This window comes from Aphis gossypii, chromosome 1 (genome assembly GCF_020184175.1).
Source record: "Aphis gossypii isolate Hap1 chromosome 1, ASM2018417v2, whole genome shotgun sequence".
In the NCBI taxonomy this organism is placed as follows: Eukaryota; Metazoa; Arthropoda; class Insecta; order Hemiptera; family Aphididae; genus Aphis; species Aphis gossypii.
Window position 1 is genome coordinate 57292926 of NC_065530.1, and position 14710 is coordinate 57307635.

General features: G+C 26.6%; 1 protein-coding gene across 2 annotated transcripts in view; it reads right to left on the bottom strand.

Annotated features, from left to right (window-relative positions):
- The window catches only part of LOC114119614 (calcitonin gene-related peptide type 1 receptor-like), a 59114-nt gene that overhangs the window by 5856 nt on the left and 38548 nt on the right, over window positions 1-14710 (bottom strand). For both annotated transcript variants that reach the window (XM_027981225.2, XM_050207757.1), the window contains exons 4-7: window positions 12398-12504; window positions 10818-10909; window positions 7649-7775; window positions 7267-7487 (exon numbers count right to left, since the gene is read on the bottom strand). In XM_027981225.2, the coding sequence (XP_027837026.2) occupies window positions 7267-7487; window positions 7649-7775; window positions 10818-10909; window positions 12398-12504 (547 nt within the window). The remainder of the gene's footprint in view (window positions 1-7266; window positions 7488-7648; window positions 7776-10817; window positions 10910-12397; window positions 12505-14710) is intronic.

Below are 14710 nucleotides of genomic sequence, written 5' to 3' on the forward strand. Positions count from 1 at the left end.
GTAAGAATTTAAAATAACGAAATAACTTTTTCAAACGTGATAAATATTTACACGTTACAACATAGTTCTATAATTTGAGGTTTACGTTTCATTGAGACAATAAAATTTTTCAAAAAAATAAAATTATAGATGAAAAGTAATATTTTACATCATCCATAAATAGATCAATAACTTTGAAAAAATTAACAAGATGTAAGCACATAACAACATAATATTAATACAGTACATCAATATGGTACTCAATCATATTACACAACAACTTCACTCAATCTATTAGGAATTTCTTTAAATTCTCCGGGGGCGAGTGGATTGGAAGACTAATAAATGGTCTCTAGGTAAGGCACAACATCATTATTTTCTTTAGACGTCAACAAAAATTTCAAATTCACGCATGCACAAGTTAAAATAAAAAAAAAACTTAATAATATACAAAGAATGATATGAGTCAAATTGATTTTTTTTGAGTATGCAAAATTTGCAAATCTTTAATACCGTGTACCTATATTGCCTATACGATAAGCCGTGTTACATATATTTTGCAATCAAAATATACTTTGAGATATTTTAGATTTATCATGTTTTAATCGTATTAACTATAGTTTTCTAATAATTTTGCATTAAATCATTTTCAAATATGTACTTATATTGATTCATACATTATAGTGTTTTAAGCCTGATATTTTTTCTAAAATTAAAAATTTAGGATTCTCTTTCCTTTTTTATTCAACTTATAAATTAATTTACAGTTATTCTTCTTTAACCTATCGTTTTTCATGTTATTTAGTTCTTCATATGAGGCAACTCCCACATCTGTCTTTGATAGTTTTATAAAGAAGTTTTTAAATTTATAGAAATAAAGTAATTTTATAGTTAACATTATTTAAAAGCGCAATTGTAGATTAATTACTACTTTTTAGCCATTTTTATAAAAACCCGATCGTCACTAAAAAATTAAAAATACATTATAAAATTATCTCAACGTGATGTTTTATGTTAATTTTGCATAATCAATTTTCAAAGTCTAAAAAGCCGGAGATACGTTTTATTATACTGCATACAAAAACTATAAATATTGGTATGTACTATACGCTTAATGCATATAAAATAATGAACACTAAACAGAACTAATTACGACTATTAACAAACATTATACATGAATATATATAGCTAATTTATTTCTTCGGTCTGTTGCCAAAATCTCATAAGGACTGTACGATCAGAAGTTTCACAAAGCTATCAAGCTTAGGCGTGCAGTCGAGTGGGTATTTGAATGACACGGATCATGAAACTACGAAAATAATGACATTCGATATTATCTTATCCTTTTCAAATGAGCCATTTCGGAAGCGGAACAAGTTCTAAAGCCAAATATCAGATCGTATACGTTTTATACATGATCGGGTTCAATATTGACGTTAAATATTATATGGCTATTAATATCGAGAGCTTTTGAAATTGTTTATGCTCGAAAAATCGTTTTGCCGTAGTCATAACAAACTGATCAATTTTAATGTCTTAGGAAATAAAAAAAAATACAACTCAACTACATATGTAACGAATAATGCAGTTATGTTTTAATTACGATTCATATTCATATATTTGCTTAAATTTAACGTACTCGTAACTTAGGCAACTCTTTATTTGTACACAATACTAACTTATCGATTTACATAAAATTATAACTAAATGTTTGGATTTCTTGGGTTTTCATCGAATCCAATAATCATTTATTTTTTAACCATCCGCATTCGTTATGTATGCTAACAATAAAACATCGCTGTCTACATATTATAAACATACACCAAACGCATCATTGATTTATTTTTCTAAAACTAAAATTCATAAAATAAAATCGATTTATGAAGACAACGAGTTTCTAGAACATTTCGTGTTTTATATTATGTTAGCACTTCTATAGCATGATGTTCTGATTTCCCCGAACTTCGATCAGTATAATATTATTTAACGGTTTAGGTATACTAGAAACAATATTATTAAAGTTGACAAAATAGTGTCACCGTGGTAAACGACGTTATGCCGTGATTTTTATGAACACGAAACCATTATGTAACATTTCGACAAAACTGTTTTCCGAGTTTGGATATGTACGTGTAAGATTTATCGTATTTTTTTCAATATACGTACAATTATTTAATTATTATTGAAATTCACCACTCGCTTCATATAATTGAGTTTTGGCTCAATCACAGTATAATAGGTAAGATGCGGGTGAAACGACGGAGTGTATACCGCGTGCATTGTAAATGTTTGTTTTCAGAAGGAACAACCGTTGACGCAGAGCAGGTAGCTGTCCGTGGGGATATTCGTGGACCGCAATTACGCGAGATTGTTAGGAAGACTATAATATAATGACAATTTTATCGCGTTATTAAGACGCGGTTGGATTTATAATTAAATTTAAATTGATTTGTCCGGGTTAGTTTAGGTTGCGCAGATAATTTCACGTTCGCGACTGCGACATCGACGACCATCCAGGAAATTAAAAACGCACAGTAAAAAGTTGTCAACGTGAATTTATTACGAATTTTTTACATTTTCTATTGTATATAGATACTGAAGATGCTCCAACCACCTATTCCTCTGCGAATATGGCAAACTTTTGACGCCGAGCCTGATCCATCATTGTGCAATTCAGTCACGTAATGTTTTAAGTACCTGTTTAGTATAAAGACGTGCCGCATTGAATTAAAATCTAAAAACAGATTTTCACACTGTACACAAATACCATACAACCCACGCAACCGTACAATATCATCTGATAGCAACAAGAACGTTAATTCTTCTGTCGTGTATTAAAAATAAACTAAATCGAAAAATTAATTTTAGTTTTTTTTTAATTGAATTAGTATTCAGTAACTTAATCAATTAATTCTTTTTTTAGCAGCATTCGTCGAAATTATTTTAAGTTACATCCGGCAATTTCATAACGACATTAACTATTTATACTGATGAAAGAACGATGATATTGGCATTTCTTGATAATTTCATATCAGCTTTACAATACCACTTCAATCTAATTTGCACTCTATCCAGTGAATAAAAATTAAAGCTGACAAATCGAAAACGATACCTTAATTGATTTCAGGAATGAAATATATTATTTTATTTCTCTGGTGTAAAAGTATATTTATAAAATTCATCTGTCATCACAAATTAAATGCTTAAGAATGATTTAGGTTAAAAAATAAAAAAATGAGATATGAAACAAATATAATATACCTTTATAATAGATAACATGAAATGAAAAATGTTTAGTTGTGAGGTTTCCTTTTTTCTATACTACCGTTTTCTTTCACGTAATGAACATTAAATTTTCTGAATAGTGGCCACTAATATAACTCCTCAATACTTGTCAATAAATTAAGAGAAAAAAATTATTATATCACATAACTACTGGATATTGTTTAAAAGTAAAAATAATTATAATCTTTATGAATACACTCGATGTGTGTGTAGATCACTAAAAAATAAATGAATACTTTATTTAAAATTTTAATTTAAATTTAGTTTTCTTAAAATTCCTCTCTGACTTAATCTGCATTATAAACTTATTTCTTTCTTCCATATTAATAAACAAATAATGAGGGTATTAACTCTCCTCAATTATTTTTGTTACTCTATACACTAATTGCGTTCCATTTTCTTATCTGTTACTATTTATCGTCTTTATTATTATATCGTTATTTTGTAATTATTTTACGTTTAGCTTATTGTATATTAACTATATAAATTTAATATTTGAATTTTTGAATTATCATGGTAGTTGTTACTACTACTAAAGGTTCTAAAAAAAATTAAAATATATACTTTATTTGAAAACTATTTTATTAACTACTGTAAAATATATAAAAGCCAGTATTTTAGATATTACTTAGTGTGTTATATTATATTGTTTTGATTTATAAAATAAAAACAAAAATCTAGTCACCAAATAGTTTAAGCTGCAGCTGCGTTGTATGAAATAAATTTACAATACACAACTGTTTAATTTTGAGTACGTTTCGTTTTATATTTCCTTTTACTATCATATTAATTTCCATTTGACATAAAAAATGACTATGCTTCGTAATAAATCTCATACCTTCTATGAATGAATATTTTTTTTTTATCTAATTTTGAGAATATTTTTTATAAAAAAAATTAAATTACCTACATGTAAAATGTGTATTAACTCAATTCTATATTTGTATAATTGTATAACTGTAATATCATTTAAATACAAGTTTTACCTATAATATATCGAATACAAAAATATACCAACAACGACTGCTACAGTGGCAATATTATTTTGAATATTATAATATCATCAAATATAATATTATGCTTGACTACGTTGATTTTAAAATTGCTATGTAAAAATTTATACGATAAAAACGATATTAAATGTAGGAGACCTTTGTTAAAAAAATAAAAAAATAAAAAAATTATAATGTGTAGTTCAAATAATAGTTCAATAATTCATATTCATTCTAAAAATAACAATCTACAATTGCTTGTTAAAAAGTATTCAACAACAGTTAGCAATAACAGTTACAATAATGAATCATTGTACGAGCTACAATTAGTGATAATGGTAAATGAAAAATCGAATGACAGCATAAAGTTTCAATTTATAAAAACAATTATTGTCAAGCAAAATTAATTGTATGTGATAATTGCTGAACACAAGAAATATTTTCCAAAGTTACTGTGCTACTGTGTACTACTTTTTAATTAATATAATAACAACTTAAATCTTGAAAAGTATCGTAAATAATTAGTCGATACAAATACATCTACTTATCTATAAAATAATATTTCAATTAATCAGTTATGTATTTAAATTTTAACCTAATACAACGTATAATAATTTACAGCAGTATTTTAATTTTTCATTCTTTAACCAACATTAACCGATCTATTCAAAACAAATATTATGTAAATGATGTCTGACAAGTGATAATATCTATGTAATTTTTGTAATATAATACAAACAGCTTTAAAACCAATTTATTGTAATAAATTGTTACACTTACCAGGTTTTTACGAAATTCATTGCATTTATTTTAATTCAATTGAAACACGAGGTATTTTAATGAAGCCAAACTGCTTGAAAAGATGGCACTTTAAATAGAATGAGTTTTATTTGTTTGTGGTATAAAGTAAATATTACAGTGTACTCATTAGAATATCAAAGAAATGTACAAACTATTCGATATATATATATTTATTTATTTTATTTAGCCGTAGTGCAGAATAAGATAAAAATATATTTTAAAAGAAACAATTATTTTTAGATTTTCAGATAGAAACTTTAGTATAAAAATAAAGTGAGTTTTTCAAAGAAAAAAATGTTAAATCGGTTATCTAAAAGTTTGATAGCTGAATTGTTGATTTATGATAAGAAGTTCCTATTAAAATCACAGTTATATGACTTTTCAATAAAATACATTATAACACCGCTTTAACAATAATTTAAAATAAAAGTATAATAATATGTAAACTTTAAATTTGTTTATTATAACAAAATATAAAAGAAATTTGTGCTTATTCAAAGTAAATAATTAAGTACATTTAAATATTTTAAATCAATTGAATTTTAGTATTTAAACCAATGCACAAAATGTTATATTTTTAACAATAATATAAGATTTGTAGAAGGTGAATATTAATCATAATATAATATATATATTAAATAAATAATAAAAGTATAGTAATTCTACAACCATTTCTATTAACTTACTATTTTTTTTTCATAAAAACTATTAAAACGACAGACCTTAAGTTGCTAACATCAATTTAAATGTACCTATTAATTTGTATTTGGACATTTTAACGTACCTAATACTTATTAGGTAGTTATTATTTTGTAATAAATGTTTAAATTCTATCAAATTAATATAAAACTAAAGCTACTTAAGTAAGTCAAGAATTTGTATGAATCATATTATAATATTATATCTACGATATTTATGATTTAAGAAAATATTTTTTTTAAATAGTTTAAACGTTAGGTAATCGCATAAATGAGACTGTTGTATGAATTTTTATATTTCATGAATATTAAATGCAACATATAATCGAAAATCTTATAAACATTTAACTGCGTTTTCTGATGTTGTTAAATATTTATGAAAGTATAATATTGAATAGAGTCATATCACTTGGCTTAAAATAGTAATCACTTATATTTTTATAAAGTAATCTTAATCAGTGACTATTGTTATAAATGTTATAATAGTGTAAATTTTAAGTAAAAATTATAATTACAACACATCTTATAATTGAAAAAAATTATATTTTATTTTAGAATATTTAATAGAAATAAAAAACTGCGCAATTCAGGCTTGTTTTTCTTTTACCAGTCTCATTGAGTATCAAAAAATTCAGTATAAATTTAGCGCTTTTTATTTTGAGACATTATTATAACTAAAATTTAATTTATTATTTTTTGTAAACAAGAAGTGCGAACCTGCTGTTTTGAATGACGAAAACAAACTAGCGACTAGCATGGAAATACTCCGTACTTTAAAAACATAAGATAAGAGTCATAAATTCGATTATTATTATTGATGTTATTATATTATACGTATGATATGATGTACTATCTATTGTATCTTTATTTTATCAAAATAAACCTTTGCAGTATAAATATAAATTTCGAATGTAGACCTCAAGTTGAAAAAGGTTGGTCTATAATTTGTTGAATAGTAAAAAATAACATTTAATTATGAATTATAACCAACGTAACGCGAATAACCAGAGGATATATTTTTACTAAGACATATATTGAAAAGTCCTTGCCGCAGTCTTCATGCTCGTTAAAATAAAAACTTAAAGTCTTCTTCGTATTATTATAGAGTGCACGAAAGTTTGATTTCATCTTAGAAATCGGTCAGTAATTACTTATGAACAGATTATCGGCCCAAGACGAGAGACAATATTATAGTCGACCAAACTGGGCTATAATCTATAAATCTTTAGATGCATATTATTCTACGAAATCGTTTATACCCTTTCCTGCAGTCGTCTCGATAGTTATTGCTGTCTGAATGAAATAAACAATGACAACTGTAATATCTGTTAAGACCATAAATGTTTATAGTTATTTTTTTTCATTATTATGAAGGTACTACAACGGATCGGCGGTTTTCGACCGATATCAAACGGATTAATAAACTGTGAATTTTTCTATAAATCAAAACTAACAATTGTTTAAAATACCAACACGACAACACTATATCGTATAATTTAAAACGTACTAACTGTAAAGTTTCACCAGGAGTGGCTGTCCGGAGAGCCGCGTAGGTAGACACCAACAGGGCCGGTATTCCCCAGCCGATCGTGTGCAGGAACGGCATCACTTTGGACTCGGTAAGGAACGTAACGACCAGTAGCGTGTGTAAGTATAGACCCTCACAAAACATCCAAAAGTATGTGGCCACCAGAAAGTATTGAACCAGAATATGCAGCAGTTTGCAGCCCAGCTGAAAATTACAGTGATCAGTTGATTTGCACACTACGTTTACGACCATAAATTGTGTTCTCAGAATAATCATAAAAATATAATTTAAAAAGATAAATATAAATTCGTCGTTAGTGTAAATAAAATGTTACGATTTCTCGATTCGCAACTATTCATACTTACCCCGTTTGTCATCAGTACCGGCAAATTGTCGACCACCGCCTCATACCACACTAGCCACAAACAATTATTGACTGCCAGCGATATGAACAGATTCTTATGTATCTGTATCCTAGTACATGTGAGACTCCTGGAAATAATAGCATATTATACAACTTATTGCAGTAGATGTCTATGTATATTACACAGACCAAGCAATTAAAAACATATTAATAATAATAATGAATTATAAACGATATTAAATGTTTTTCAAAATCATACTGGCTGATGCATTATTAAAGAAAACTTAAAAAATATATATACCTACTTAAAAGAGATGGACTGGATAATGGGACCAGGTATTTTACAGTCGTTTCGCTTTGCTCATCTATGGTAAGTATTATGATATGAATTTTGAAACCAATAATAGATCATAATCAAAACACGATTTTGAACGGAGCTTAACGAAAGTTAAAATGGTATTTCAGGGTAGTGTTTTTTTTAAGCTTACAGACAATTCAGAAAAAAAAATCAGATATAACCTATTCAAAAGACCATCAAGACTCGATTTTCTATACTTAAAACTGCTGTATCATTTTTTTCGTATTCTTTCTGTTTAAAAATTATTAAAAAAAAAAAAAGATAAAAACATGTTGAAACAATGCATTCTTCGTTTCACTTTGAATCTAATATTATTTTTTATAACACTTTATTTCTGAAATAAATCAAAATTTTGAAATTAATTTTCTCCTGAATTCGTATTTAAATGGTCGCCTTTGCCGAATTTCAACCTTTTTTAAATAAATCTTTTAAAAATTGCATACTATTTATTTTAATTGTTAGTTTATTACTTTTTTTAAATGCCACTACTTTATATTATTATATACTTATTACATATAATTGTATATGAATCATACTATGATAAGAAACATAACTTATTATAATAAATTACTACCATTAACTTTCTAAAATTATCAAAATTATTAAGTTAACTATAGTGCATACTCAAACACGAATTAACAGAATACTCAATGGATAATAAACTTGTAACATAATAATATGATTACGTGTAAAATATTCCACAGAGAAAAGTGAATATGATGGCTGACTAGTAAAAGTGGATACGTTATAGATTAAAATATAGCTTAACTAAAAGCTTATGCAAAGTAACTTAATTATTTGAAATAATTATAAATAATTGCTGTTAAAATAAAAAAATGTTGTACCATTCAGGATAAAAAATACAATAGTTCAAGGTTTTTCAACAGAATTAAAAAATTATTATTCTTTAAAAGATTTGAAATGCCTATCTACTTATAAATAACTTTTATATTATGTTTTTTTTTTATTTTTAAGTAAAATACTTATGCACATAGGATTATAGGTATACATTTATTATAATGTATATATTTTCAGAACGTAATATAATCTTAAAGTATCTTTCTATTATGTATATTTTGTATTTATAACAACTGTAAACTAAAAATACTGTACTTGAACCACCTGGCGTTAATTTAATAAATACATAATTTACATTTTTAGCAATAATATAATATTAAAAAAGAATCTTCAAAAAATATATAGCAGCTAATTGAAATATTTAAAGTAGCCATTCAGCTGATTTTGAAGTAAATATGCATATTCCAACGTGAAACTACAATAATTATTTATCACGCAACTAGTGGTTATTTATATTTACCGACGTATCCCTCGAGAAACTGTGTGCAGTCTGAAACTACTATATCATTGTAGTGCATAGGTTCCCAACCTACGGTCCGCAAACCTTACTTACAAAATTTAAGAATATTTTAAATATTTCATTTTCCTTTGAGGAATAATCCAAATACTGAATATTGTATAATAGTACGTCGTTCATTTATAAATTTATACTATACAGTGAAATTTATGTTATTATTTCAACCGATAATCGTATCTTGTTTGTACATTAAGATTATTTGATTATATCGATAGATGTACATTTTTTTAGAATAGTATATTGCGTTAAATTGTTAATTATTTTAAAATTTAATTAAAAATGATTAATTTTAAATATTATTAGAAGCCTGTTATAAGAAATTTCTTTGTTTTTTATTTATTCATAATCTAAATTCTAAAATGTGTGAAAAAAATTGATTTTTATGTACCTATAAGAAAAATAAGGAATGAAATTGAGGTAGTCTGTGATGTATCAAAAGTTCTCCAAGTGGTCCGTAGTACCAAAAAGGTTGAGAACCACTAGTATAGTGTTATAGATAGGTTTAGGTAACTAAATTCTTGCCCCAGTCAATAATGTCATTTCCAGATTATTTCCTTCACACATGGACAACTACAACTGTACTAATTCCACCGTACAAGTCGTATTAATAATTTCCAACGTAAAATCACACCAAACGTTATGTAATATATACGAACAGCGATCGACCCGTTTAAAAGATGCATTCGCGAAGGGTAGTATTTTGTCTCTAGGGGCTTAATATTGAGTTGATTTTAGTTGAAAAGTTGATCCACGAAAAATAAAAATGTTTACGATAGGATGTGTTATAAACATGTTTTTCTTTTTGAAAAATATTCAGTGCCCGTGGTAGTAAAAATACGTCGTTTCACCGAAAAGTTGATTACATTGGGGATTTGAGGAGAGTCGTTTGTTCGACGTTGGAATCGTCTAATAACATAATTATTTAAACTTCAAAAACAGTAGTCATACATTAATTGTATAAGAATTAAATAATTTCAATAGCTTGTTTTAACCTGGTTTGCTAGATCATGAACTAACTTTACGAGATTAAAATTTACTTTTGTTATTTTATTCACATTGATAATATAAAACAGTTACGTATCTACATACTATAAGCTAACTTATTATGTAAAATAGGTATCTACACACGCGACTTGTTGATCGTTAGTATTTTAACACACGTATTCGGTAGCTATTATTCAAAGTGCTGACCAATAATGTACTTCATGTACCGTTATATACGTATAATATAATATTATAATATCATACAGATATTTCGTGGAAAACGGACGGTATGTTTTTTCCACGAATACTATTTTGTGGAAAATATTAATAAATTCCATGCACGTATCCAAGCCAGTATACCTACACTTAATATATGGCGAGCAATAAATCGAGGGGCGATGACGACGACGATCTATTATAAAATTGTATTATAAAATACGTGCAGTATAGTACCTGAAATAAAAGAATATGAATATAGAAACAGCCAACGCAGCCAGCGATACCGTGTATCCCCATTTGTAGATCATGTTGACTTGATTCCTCAACTAGAAAAAAAAAACATTAAAAAATACTCGCCCTTTGTTCTCTTCGGTGAAGTTTTTTAATGGTGCACAGGTATCGACGTATTAACGCACATACATTTAGTAAATATTTTCCTTATAAAAACACTATATCTGCATAAGTTTGTTATCATCTCACTAAGGCATAACATAGCAAATTGTACTTTCGGAGGAATCAGTTTAACTCTTTTATGCTTGATATTACAATGAATTTACTAATGATCAAATTTAAAATTTAGAATATTGTCTAGTGAACCTCATAAGTATTTTTTTATATTTTAATTTTAAAAACCCTAATCACTAGATAATATTTTAACTTTTAAATATGATAATATAGGTAAGTTAATTTTAATATTAAGCATAAAGACTTAAACTGATTCTCCCGAACGTACAATTTGCTTAGAATACCCAAAAATTACAAATTAAATATTTTAACATTAGATAACTAAAAATGTTACAAAAAAATATGTGTTTTTATTTAAATTTAATTCTTGACAGATTATAATGTGTGCCATTTTTATTGTTATATAATTGAAAATATTACATTAACTATATTGTTATATTGCATGGCTAATTTTATTTTCATTCATTAATCCTTATATTATTACCCGACGTGGTGTAAAGTTAGTCACAAATTTACCTCCTCTATACTACGAGTATTATTGTGGTCGTACAGTATATAACACGTTGAGGAAACTGGTGCAATTTGATCCAAGTATTTTATGAAGGTATAAAAAAAATGATGATTTTGAGGCAACTGATATAATATAATGCCCATATAATTTTTTTGGCGGCGCTCATTATATTATACTTAGTATACACATAATATTATTACTTTATAATGTACACATAATATAGTGAATGAGCAGGTACGCATTACACAGAATTGGCTATTATACAATAATGTACGCGTGCTTTATTATCGTAATAGTTATATGGTTATTATTACCGTTGTGTGTATTGTTCGTCGCGTCAACAGCTTTTTTCGAACGATAAATATCCGCGGCTGTTTCAATTACGCGCAAAGGTGTTTAGAACATACAACTCGGACAATGGACTAGCTTACGTACAATGTACCTACCAAAATTATCGATGAATACGCATTATTACGACGCAGTAATAATAGTAATAATTATAATGTGTATACACGCACAATTCACACTATTTATACACAAGAATACATATTATTATTATCAGAGGTCTCCGTTGTGTACGTTATGGCGGAGGTGGATGCAAGTGCGGCCATTTGTCATGACAGTCGGCGTTGTCGGCCTATAAATCGTGTCAGGGGTGACGTGGTGGCGATAGTTTAGGGGTTGGAAAAAATGAGACATATAGATAATGCCACGGTTGTCGGAGGTGCAAGTTATCGTAGTAATAATAATAGTGGTAGGGGTGGGTGAACGATGAGCGTTCAATACCGCCTTCTCGCGCCATCGGAAATGAAAATCGAGATATTTTTACAGCACCGACCTTTAGATCATCCAGATCGACGCACGTAGTATAGTTGGACCACGTCTTATTGCTGTCCGGATGCTTGAACCACGAGCCGTCCGGCAGGCACATTTTCTGACCAAAACCTGCAAAAATTCGTCAAAAAAAAAAACTATTACATATATAACCACTGTATCACCTTAAATTTTAAAAGCGTGGTTTTTAGATCACACGCACGGCGGTAATTATGTTAACAAAACTACAATATTGTATTATATTTCATTAGGTTTACCGAAAACTTTGAACGCAAACGTTAATCTAAAATTTAATACATTATGCTTTTACATGTTCACATATATTACGCAGGGAAAGTATTGATGTAGAAAAAAACTATTTTTATTTGATATTTTTATTGTTCAACCCACCTAGAGTCCAGACAGTCATTCTTGAGCTTGCACTAGTGATTTAAATCAAAAATATTTATAGACCTTTATATGAAAAACATACCGGAGAGTTAACGCAGTAGAAAAACGTGAGGCGACATAGTTGCGTGATACAATTTTTACTTCACAGGGAGGTCATTTGTCCATGAAAAAATAAAGCTTTTACGTATTTTATTAAATATTCGATATTTAAAAATTATATAGAACAAATAATAATTGATGAACTTCTTTTGAATTTCGTTAAGTATGAATCTTAACCATACTCTATTGTTTACTCAAGTATTGACACGTACTTCAAAATACTAAAAGCCATTATGGATAAGACTAGAGTTTTTATGTATATAAAACCCTTCAAATTTTTTAAAGGTATGAATTTCATAAAATATTACAAAAATTTACAAAAGTTGAAAAATATAATAACATTTGTGCTGCAACATTTATAAAAAAAAAGGTATATCTTTTGTATTTTCTTTTATGTATAATATTTTATTTCTTCATACAACGTAATATTTACTAAGGTTTTCGTTATTTTTATTTTGTATTATAATCTATAGTAATAACATTATTTTTAAAATAATCAAATACTCTTTAATAAATTTAGAATAATAGAATGTATAATATATACAGAAAAAAATGATTTAAATACAAGTTGCTCTGATGTACCTACTAAAGTAGATATCAAATATACTTCATAATGAGTAAGTCATTATCAGGAAATATATTAAATTTTAATTCTATGATAAATCATTACACGCAATAAAAAATGATTCTGAGGGTAAACGATTATTCTATTGCATATTTTTTGATAAAAATAAATCATTTTGGCCAATAATAAATCATAATATATTATATAAAAATTATTATAATATTACTATAGCAGTTCTTAACTTATAAGTTAATAAATATACATCGAAAAAGTGTATGTAGTATAGATTCGTAGTATGAATAACTAAAAATAATAAATTATTTTTACGTTTTGACTGTATTTTTGATATTTTTTAATTTATATAAGAGCAGCTTATAAAAAATCATGTCTTTTTATTCACGAAGTAAAATGTGATAATGCATGAGTCAGAAAAAAACTAAATAAGTTGACATTTTCAAATGACTATAAACATCACAAAAAGAGCCAAAATATTTATCATACTAAGAGAATTCTACTGTAAAAAATCCCAGTATCTAAAGTCTAAACTTGAAAATTATTTAATTTTTAATTACAACCAAAACAACAAAATCTGATTTTATGTGAAAATTATTGTTGTTTTCTATTTTTTTTATTCTCTCGATTAAGTATTTTTACAATCTGTATAAATATATTTAAATGTAATTAAGACATAGATTTAGTAATCTATATATCCAATAAAAAGTGTACATTAATATTCATAAAACCACTAATAATATTTATTATATGACAGAAACATCACTAACACAAATTAAAAAGTGTATTTTTCAAACACAATACTTCACGTCATATTGTTGTAGATAATACAAATATAATAAATTTATACGAGTAGATGTTGATTTGAGAGCTATCCTTTATCAAGAAAAATGCATAAATTATATCATTAATTATAAATACTTAATTATATTGTTATAACTTATAATTATTTATTTACTATTTCATAGTCATCCTAAAAATTAATATAATACTTTGGATAAATAAATAAAAGTCACGTTTTAATGTTATAATTGTGTATTTTTTTTTTTTCAAAGTAATGTATGGAAAAATATTGGTAAAACACGAGATGATGTGATAAAGAAATGCAAAACTCGTTTGAAATTGAGAGGTATTCGTTTCCAAAATTAGTTTATATATAGTACCTACCTATTTTATTGTATACAGATATCAAATATATAAACCTAGATATTTTTCTAGTGTTTTTATATTATGGCGTGTTTGTCTAAATTT